This window comes from Delphinus delphis, chromosome 1 (assembly GCF_949987515.2).
Source record: "Delphinus delphis chromosome 1, mDelDel1.2, whole genome shotgun sequence".
Classification (NCBI taxonomy): Eukaryota; Metazoa; Chordata; class Mammalia; order Artiodactyla; family Delphinidae; genus Delphinus; species Delphinus delphis.
In genome coordinates this window covers 74,106,771-74,117,011 of record NC_082683.1, presented here as the reverse complement: position 1 = coordinate 74,117,011, position 10,241 = coordinate 74,106,771, and the positions used below count along the sequence as shown (strand labels likewise).

The following is a 10,241-nucleotide window of genomic DNA, read 5'->3' as shown; positions in this document are numbered from 1 at the left end:
CTGGCATTTCATGTGCACATTCAAATCTGAGATACTTGGAGCTGCCTTTTACAACTATTTCTCCCTCTATAGTGTTTTACAAGAACTTACCTACGGTTTATTTTTTAAATGATACTTTTATGTCTATCAATAATATATGCATCACCAATTACAGTTATTTATGTACATGTATCTCTTCTCTACTTTGCGAAACTAGTTGTAGGTTATTACAGACGTGAAACTGTTTACAGAAACTGGTCCAAATTAGGAGAGCTACTGAAGTGTAGCAGTGGTTAGTCATGTCTTAGCAGTGTAGTGGTGTGGTGAGAATAAAGGTTTAGGAGACTGAAAGATTGAATACAAATCTAGGACCTACTACATATTCTATGGGTGACCTCAGGGAAGTAACTTAAACCTCTCTGAACCCATGTCCTCATTTTGATAGGGAGATGACAGTACACAGAATGCTGAGCATTCAGTGAGATAACGTATAAATCAACCTTGGTACCTAGTGGGGCTCAGGGTTTCTTCTGGCCCCTTTGAAGCACAGGGCCCTTGTACATGGTAGATGTTCTTAATAAATGCAACGCTGACAATGGATTTTCCTTTTAACTACCCACTGGTAAGTTATTCAGTAGAATTGCCCCGCCTTTAAAAAACACTTATAACAAGAAGTTTGCTGATACAAAAAGATGTTATCCCAGTTTACAATCCCCTTCTAAAGGGACTGTGGTCCCTAGTGGAGTCCTAGTATTTTGAAGTTAAGGGTTGTCCCTTTATAGTGGCTTTTCTTTGAATTAAAAAGGCTTAAAAATTCTTTAGCATAAAAATTGTATATATAGATACTATATATAATATATATAGTATCTATATATGCTATATGTATAAATATAATATTTCTTATACTTCCTCCAACACTCTCCAATGAAGTCACAGTTTGCCTCTTTACACCAGAGTCCACATCCTTCCCACAAGAACAGTGCTGTAACATTTCCTCTCCTTTTCTTCTAAAAAGGAGTCATGCCACCGTGGCACCCACCTGCAGGGACTGTGACTACACAAACGGGAAATTCCAAGCCTGTCTGTACCCAGCGGGCATCTCTGATGAAACGGACTCTAAAATAAGGCATTTGCCTAATAGCCTACTGGAAGTGACTTTCAAAAGGGGGCATAAAGAAAAAATATGTTGGGACTTCCCAGGTGGTCCAGTGGGTAAGGCTCCGCGCTTCCAATGCAGGGGGCCAGGGTTTGATTGTTGGTCAGGGAACTAGATCCCGCATGCATGCAACTAAGAAGTCCACATGCCGCAACTAAAAAGATCCTGCATGTGGCAACGAAGACCCAGCACAGCCAAAATAAATAAATTAATTAAAAAAAAAATCTTAAAAAAAGAAAAGAAAAAAATGTTGCCTGCCATTTCAGTTTTACAAGGATCAAGCCATTAGCCACTACAGTCGCCCATGGGCAGTGGCCCCTGAGGGGAATTCAGGATGGAGAAAACTAGGGAGCATTCTGGGCTTTGTATACACCTAGATAGTTAAGATGCATATCTAAGGGAAAATTTCAGTGACCCCAGATTCTTTTCATACATAGAAAAGCACTAAAATCATTAACTTGAGATGTCTGTTCTTTGTGATTAGCAGTAATCTTTGGATGTTCCAGGACGTGTTTTTGTTTTGTTTTGTTTTTTCCCACAGCAAAAAAATTCAGGCATATCCTGGCTCCTCCCTTACCTCCTCTCATCAGCTACTCGGAGCTATCTGATGGACTGTTTGTAGGGCTAATAGTCCTCAGTAAGGTCCTTGAATAAAACTTAACTCACAACTTTTGAGTCGTGTGTTTGTCTTTCAGTGGACAGGGGTGTCAGTTATGTATGCTTTTATATACCTTACGTATTTCCAACTGCTCCTACCTGGAGATGCATATTAAAATAATTACCTGGCAGAATATTCTTTGCCTTGTTAAACCCAGAGACCTTTTAAACATTTGCTGATTGAAACAGCCTGGAACTCGCGGACTTTGCTGCTGCTGCTGCCACCAATAGGAATAGGCCTCCCTGGAAAAGAGGCTATTGGCTCGTCGGACCTTCCAAGTCAACATCACCCACAGCTGAAAGTGGCATTTGGGTAAGTGACCGCGACCCTCATCTCTAAGATTCATGTCCCGTTTCCGACAGGCGTCTTCCTTTGAAGTTCCGGGAGGGAAGAGCAGCAGTGGCTGCAGACCAGCACGTGGGCTTACCGAGTCCCAAGGCTCGGGTCTTGCAGGTCTGCGCCGTCCCTCTGTGCCCGCCCCGGCCACGTGGACACTCACTCCCCGCTCAGGAGGCCAGCTTCCCCGCGCGAGCTGACAGCGATTCGTTTCTCTTTCCCTTGTGCGCCCGTAGCAGTTTTAACATCTCCGAAGCATGACCCTTGTCACAGAGTTTTGTGATCGTGCACTTCAGAATAAAAACACGTCAAAATGAATGAACTTTTCATTTAACGTGAAGTCCTGGAGGGAAAGGATCTGGTCTTTCTTATCTCGGTGCCCACAGTACTCAGCCCTAGGCTTGGCATTCAGTGAATATGGCCTGTGTTTTGAACGCATCAAAATACAAATGACTTTTAAAATGGGCAAAGGAATGGATGTAGGAAACAAGAAAAGAGTGCCGAAATCAAGGAAAGAATGTAGAGTCAGGAGCCCTGCAGGGCAGGCAGTGCACAGCCCGGCCGCCCGGGGGCGGTGTGGAGGGCGCACCGGCAGCCCAGTGTTCCACCGCGTGGGCCCCTTTTGAAGGCGCTTCTACCCGGCCCTACAGCCCGGCCGCCACCCAGGAGGCCTCCTTCCCCCGTCGCTCCGGGCAGCACCATGGCTCGTGGCGTGGAGGCGCTGGACCTGCAGGTGTGGAGCAGAGCCTCAGGTCCGTCCCGGGGGCCTCAGTGCAGGTCAGTACCCCAGGGGCGATCGCCGTGGGGCCCCCCTCCATCCCACGGCCGTTCCTCTGGCGCCCACCGCCACCCCCTTCCCGGGCTGCTTTCCTCCACGGGTCTCCTGACGCGCGCATCTCTGCTCTATCTCCCACCGCCCGCCGCCTTCCACCTGCCTCCCGGGGCTCACAGAGGCCAGCTCGCTGACTCGAGGAAAAACTGCCCCAGGGCACCAAGTTGAGACGTTCTCCTCAGGCTCCTCAGCCCGGGCGGGAGGCGACTGCGGGGAGGTGGGGACTCGGGGCGGGGCGGGAACGCCCGGCCACGAGCCCCTTCCTCGCCGGCGCGCAACGACCCGCCCGGCAGCCCGCCGCCGCCGCCGCCCGAGGGGGGCCAGCCGCCCCCGCGACTCGCCGCGCCTGCCAGAGGGCCGGGGTCTGCGCGCCCCGGGCGGCTGGTAGGAAGGGTAAGAGAGAGGCGCTAAGAGGAGGGGGGCCCGTGTAGGAGGGATCCGACTTCAGGGGAGGCGTTCCCGGCAAGGCTGAAACGCGTGCAGTGAACGGTTTCTCCTGCTCCGAATCCCGAGAGCCGTGGAAAGTTTTGAAGGCGCAGGCCTGGCCCGGCAGCCCCGTCCTTTCCCCCAGGCCAGGAAGCAGAGGAAAGACCAGGTGATTTCAGGTTAACTGTCAGATGAGGCGCCTGAGCTGTGTCTTTCTGGGTATTGGACTCTGGAGAAACCCTCATCAAGTGGATGGCTTTCCTGTTCTAGACTAGAGCTTTCTTGCTGCCTTGCTTATAGTAACTGCTTGGAGTTAGTTAAATCAGGCTGGGCTTTGCCTTCCGGAACAAAGAGGCCTTTTCCTCAGGTGGGAGGGTGATAGCGTGTTTAACCCCAATTCCTCTGCCTTTATGAAAAGGCGTACAGTTCAGCCCGGTGGCGCTGCCCGTGGGCCCCAACTTCTTGGTCAAAGCTCCAACCACCCAGCCGTGCAGCTGAGCCGGGGGCGGGTAGCGCGTACAAACAGGCCTTCGCTCCCCTCTTAAAGCTCGCAAAACAAATACAGTGGTGGGTGGTTAAACTTTCTTAAAATAGCGTGGAGACTTTCCTGCATAGCTCTCTCGATATTAAATACAAATGAACTTAACGCTAGCAAGGAAAGCCAGAATTCAAGAGGAGGATTTATTTGATCTCTGATCACTGTCCAGATAAGTATTTAACGAATACTTATATGTTTTTTGTGGTATATGTTTTTTAGACTTTTGACAGACCAATTTTGAATTAGAAGACAAAACTTTGGTGCAGCTTTTTTGGACAACTGGATACCTGTGAATGTCACCTCAAAATGACTGGGTATCGTGTAATTTATAAAGCATCTCTCTTAATGCTAAGTGTTTATTTTTAATAGAGCAGAGGGGTAGAAGTTATACACTGTTTCCATCTACCGTAGCCCTAAAATCACTGTCCTAAAAGGTAGGGAGCAAATTGACCCTGGGTTTATTTACTATCTTTTGCTTGGACTGATAAACAGGCTTGTGCTTATGGTAGGTATGGTGTGTGTAAACTTTTTTTTTTTTTAACTTGAATTTAGGTTTTTTCTTAGCACATTTCCTCAGGACTTAAATGGTTTTATCATGTCCAGTGAGTATCTTCAGAAGCTACCATTCTTAGAGTAGAGGAAACACACTTGGGTGTGCACATAAGTAGGTTTTGAACGGATTCTAATTTTAAATATACATATGTCTGGTTGTACAGTACCGGTGGGAGACAGGATTTTGTTTCGTCACACACTGCGAAGGGAATAAGTCCATAAGAAAGAGGTAGGAGAGGTTGCCTATGGATGTTAGGATGCAAATTCTGATACGTAATGTTGAGGGAATCAACTATATGGTTCTCCCAGATGTGGGATGTGGACTTCACACTTCAGGACCCGCTCACCATCTCTGTGTCCCAGACGTGGGATGTGGACTTCACACTTCAGGACCCGCTCACCATCTCTGTGATGCACTAACCACACAGCACAAGTTTGGGGGAATCTGGTAGCTTCTTCCTGTTGAGTCAACATTCTCAAGATTTTAGCTCATCTTCCTCTAAATACTCTAAGGTGAGTTAAACTCCCATTACTGTGAACTCTCCCTTCTTCTTTAGCAAACCTTCTGTAAAGCAGGTTCTGTGGCTTGGATCCTTTAAAAACAGGCACATTTCCCACACGTCTCCTGACCATTTCCATGCACAGGCCATCGTAATAGTGCCAATTGTATGTAGTCTCCTGCACATAAAAACGGGTAAATCCTGATGAAGTGTTTGAGGGGGCCATGTTCTTTTCTCCCAAGGAGGAGCATATAAAATGTATTGTTTTTAACAATAAACTAGTGCATATAACATGTCTTAATGAAGCAAGTAGGAAGAGTAGGGAGACAAATTTTATACAGAATGGCAGCGAATACAGAACTGAAAGTCAGGGATGATTGTATATGGCAGCTAATCACTTTGGCTAGGTCTCAGTGAAGTGAAACCCAGACTAAGACAATTTTTGAAACTTAATGAAAAAACAGGTGTCTTCCTGTGGCTACAGTTTTTAAAGTGGCCAAAATTGTGGCCAAAGAAAGCCTTTTTGGCTATGAAAATTAAATGTGGAGTCTTCTCTGAGGCTGAGCTGTTCTCTCTAGCTGAGGCCTGGAGTCCAAGCCCCACCTGTCAGTTCCCAAGAATGAGATCACCCTTCAGTGAGCTCTTACATCATGTGTTCTGGGCTTCATAGAGAAAAGTAATCTTATTTCCAGACCTCATTTTCTTTATCAAACTGCAATATTCTTTTCAGTATCAAATGCGTAAAGCCATGTTTTGGTCTGTTTACATATTTGTTTGCTTTGGCAATCTTCTGGGGTTTTTCCTTCCCACTTTCCTCAGCCTAACCCTAGCTGAGCTTTCTACTCTGTTTTGAGCTTGGACCCCATTTTCTCTTCCCTGGTGTGAGGAGAGAGCTTTTGGGGTATGTTGCCCATAGATATTTCTTTCCCCTCAGTTGGGGGGACCGCTTCCTTTTTTCTCCTTTGAAGGTTGTATTTTGTTATCTTCCCTTGAATACATCTAGTGGTTTCAGCTTAAAAAATCCTGTCAGGCAAGAATTGGTGACTAGTGAGGCTAAAGATTCTGGAAAATTGTCCTTGGTACAATTCCAGAAGACCCACAATTTAAGGGGTGAGCTTTAAAAAAATCCTGTCACCTATAGCAACTAGAGGGAATTGCTAGAGATAGTGTGCATCTAGGGGTTCCCCAACTGGCAATGAGGTGGGCTTGTCCAAAGATAAGTTAAACTCATCCAATGGTTTGAGGAAAAATGATTAATTATAACTTTAGTTATCATTTTATAACTTTTTTAATGTTCCAATAAACCTTGTTTACAAAAGCAGTCTACTGGCTACATTTGGCCCTTGGTCCACAGGCTTTATACCTTCTTTTAATTTTACTTTTCCTTAGGGAGAGTCGTCAGTATTATTGAAAAATTGAGCACTTATTGAAATTGAGCACTTACTGAAAGTGTTAGAGAAAGCAAAATGTAAGGCATGCCGTAATTCCAGTCATCTTCTCCAGATTTAACTGCATTTGGAATCCTATATTGCTTAGAAATGGAGTTTTGCTTTACTTTCCTCTCTGATTCAGGGAGCTGATGCTTCAGGATATGTTTTCATAGGAGGTATGGCTTGTTCAGAACGAGCACTTTGAAGAGGTCAAGTCCTAGTTCTGCTTTCCTGCTGGCCTGAGGCAGCAAAGTGCTGATGAGAGATGATTTTATAGGAACTTGGTGGCACAGTTGTCTTTAGGGAAATTCCTGAAAGTTGTAGCATGCTCATCTTTTAAGGGTGGCTCCACAGGAAAATGAACAGCCCCTACAGTCTTTTTTCTGGGTATTTCTCAGAGTTAGAATGACCATGTCATTTATGTTCTGAGAGCTGTGCTGAGAAGGTAACTAAGGTTTCTTTCTTTGACCTCTTTTTTTCTTCTCTTTAACTTCCTTTAACTGGGGCCCAACTACCCAGAGCCTGAGCTATCTGAACATTTTTCTCTCTCTCATGAGATTAGCAAACCATGAGAAAATCAGTTCATTGTAGGAACTGGAGTGAAAAGAAAAAACAAAGAAAAAACCCATGTGGGAGTTTGGGATTGGGCTAAAATCTTCCATCCGCCAGATTGCCCTGGGACGTTCACCCTACATGATCATTGCTGTAGAAACACCGAATTTTAGTCTCTGAATTTACTTCCCCTGACTCTCCACTTCCCATCCACCACACACAAACTAAGGACAAGGAAATATTTGATTACCTGATATGTATTATTAGACTCTGTGAAATAGCTTATTTTGACTCATAATGATAACTCAAGAATTCATGTTAATCATCCAAAATCAAGAAAATATGGAAAACTTGAAGAAGAAAATTAAGATTACCTATGATACTACTTCACAGAGATTACCAAAAATTTTTTTTCTGGATTATGTACTTCTAGACTTTTAAAATATCTACATATAGAAATCAATGTCCACATTTTTGGAAAAATGAGATCTCAAGGTGTTTATTTTGTAACTTTGAAAAAATTTAACAATGTATCATAGACATGTTTGAGTCAACACAGAGTTACAAATAGGTTTGCAATGAACATTGTTGTAACCATCCTTTTGACTGGTTATTTAAACACTTGTAAGATAAATCTATAGACGTTTGATTCCTAGATCACAGATACTCTTCTGATCTCATTCTCTTCTACTGCCAAGTGCCCTTCAAAAATTTACATTTCCCTTCAATAGAGGTGTTTTTTTTTTTTTTTTGCGTTATTGATAAATAAAATTTAAGATAGGTAGATTTTCACCATTCTGACTGTTAGTAAATTTGTTGTTAAACGTTCATTGGCCTGTTTGGGTCCTTTATATATAACAGGATAAATATTCAGTTGACTTTCTCTTATTAATAATTTGGAACTCTCTACAGGTAATGGATAGTAAACTTTTGCCTGCTTAAATATATTGTAGACATTTTTTCCCAGTCTGTCTTTTAACTTTTTGAAGTCTTAATTTTTGTTAAGATCTGTCAGTTATTTTCATTGGCTTCTGAATTTTCTCATGCTTAGAAAGGCATGTTAAATTATATTTTTAAAAATTCTAAATCCTATGCATCTATCAATTTTATTTTTTAAATGTGTCTAAGTTTTATTTTTGCATTTGTTTTCAAGGAGGACTCTAACTTTCTCTCTCCCCAGTGGATTGCAAGTTTTCATAACAATTCATTGAATAATTCATTCTTTGGAAAGATTTCAGGAATATTAATTGAAACAAAATAGGGTTTTTATCAGCAAACCAAGCAACTAAATTACCTAAAACCCTCTAATGTATCTTGGCTAAGCAAGACTTTTCAGTATATTTTTAACATAATTTTTCATGTCAATTATTTTAGATTTTCTATTGTTTTGTTGTTTTTATTATATTTGTTGTTTTATTATTATAATTTGATCTCAATGGGTACCGGCTAAGGAAAAGTTCACATAGTTAGGGTCGTCATCTTTTTCACGGACTCATTTCTTTTTTCCAAAAAATTATTCACTGAACACCTATTATGTGTTAGGTAGTCTGCTTTATGCTGGGGATATAGTCATAAGTGAGACCAGGCCTTCATGGAGTTCCCTTGTAGGGAAGACCGGCAAAGATTGCAGTCTCAGTTATGAAGGAAATTGATGAGAGAGGCTGTGGGAAAGGCCTCTTTTAATAGAGTGATCAAGGAACCTGCTCTAAAGAGGTGCCACTTGAGCTGAGACGTGACGGTGGGAAGGATCCATACATGCAGAGCTGGGGGAGTAGCAGTGGGGTAGATGAAACAGCAAGTGCACATGCTCAGAGCCAGGAAGGAGGTGTAGTGGGGTAGTGAGGAGGGGGAAGAGAGGGCATGGGAAGGAGTGGGCAGGAAACTTTCAGGCCATGGTAAGAGGATTGGATTTTAGTCTAAGAGCAGGGGGAGGCCATACGGGGTAGGGAAGTGATGTCTGTCTTAACACTTTTAGAATTACCCCTCCGGCTACTATGTGGAGAATTGGGAAACTGTTGCAGTTGTCTGGTGAGAGTTGATGCTGCTGCTGGGACCAAGAAGGCTGCAGATGTAGAGAGAAGGGGACCACTCCATGTTGTGTTTTGGAGGAAGACTTGATTGAGTGGGTGTGAGGGTTGAGGAAAAGGGGAAATCAAAGCATGACTCTGGAGCAAAAGTTCCTGTACTTTGCTGCACATTAGAATCACCTGGAAAACTTATCAAAATCTCAATGCTCAGGGCTTCCCTGGTGGCGCAGTGGTTGGGAGTCTGCCTGCCGATGAAGGCGACATGGGTTCGTGCCCCAGTCCGGGAGGATCCCACATGCCGTGGAGCGGCTGGGCCGGTGAGCCATGGCCGGTGAGCCATGGCCGCTGAGCCTGCGCGTCCGGAGCCTGTGCTCCGCAACGGAAAAAAAATCTCAATGCCCAGCTTATACCTAGGCATCAATTAAATCAGAATGTCTAGGGTTGGAAGCCAGACACTGAAACCTTTAAAAAATTCCCGGATGACGACTATGCAGCCAATGTGGAGGACCATTGACAGAATGAGGGATTGCAGCTGAAACATGTAGATAAGAGTGTGTGATCAGGCGTTGAGCAGATGTGCAGAGAAGAGGGTGGAGGGTTGGTATGAGAAACCTATTAGTCATGTGGGTGGAGTTTCAAAGAAGAGGTCGGATAAGGGAGTCTGTTCAAGAGAGAGATTTGCCAGAGGTGCAAATGTGAAAGTCCACATCCTGTGGATAGTATTTAAAGCCACAGGACTCCATGAACTCTTCTAGAAGGGAGGATAGAGGATAGAAGTGCCCTGGACAGTCCTGAGGCACTCTGGCATCTGGAAGTCAGATGGAAGAGGAGCGAGTAAAGGAGAGCCAGAGAAGCCCAGTGAGGCAGGAAGCAAACTAGGTGAGTGGGATATCCTAGAAGTGGAGAGATGAGGTTGTTCCAGGGACGTGGTGGGTAGCTGGATCAAGTGCTACGAAGCCACCAAGCCGAGACCTGAGAAATGGCTGCTGGAATCTGCAGCCGGCGATGGTTCCCTCTGAGCGGGTTTAGAACGGAAGCCCAGTGTTTGCTGTGGAGAATCTGAAGAACAAAAGTACCTCGAGGAAGTTAAATGCTGGATTCATTCCATCATGGCTTTACTTGCTTTTTCCTTTTCCTTTCAGTAACATTTAGAAGTCTCCTGAATTTACGGACTAGGATGCTGTGGTCTGCCAAAGTATCACACTGTTTTATTTATTTATTTTTTTTTAAATTTTTTTTTAAAACATCTTTATTG

The 10,241-nt window shown here is 44.1% G+C and overlaps 1 protein-coding gene across 6 annotated transcripts in view; it reads left to right on the top strand.

The window, feature by feature from the left end:
• The first annotated feature begins 2,775 nt into the window (after positions 1 to 2,775).
• Positions 2,776 to 10,241, top strand: part of MCOLN2 (mucolipin TRP cation channel 2) — a 62,921-nt gene continuing 55,455 nt past the window's right edge. Inside the window, exons 1-2 of one of the 6 annotated variants that reach the window (XM_060024627.1) lie at positions 4,145 to 4,239; positions 4,787 to 4,990. Coding sequence is in view for 1 of the 6 variants with exons in the window: in XM_060024600.1 (XP_059880583.1) it covers positions 2,830 to 2,906 (77 nt within the window). In the remaining 5 variants the exon portion in view is untranslated. Of the gene's footprint in view, positions 2,907 to 3,258; positions 3,355 to 3,378; positions 3,557 to 4,054; positions 4,991 to 9,606; positions 9,866 to 10,241 lie in introns of those variants that run through there. The other 5 variants (XM_060024600.1, XM_060024639.1, XM_060024633.1 and 2 more) reach the window with 5 other exon arrangements.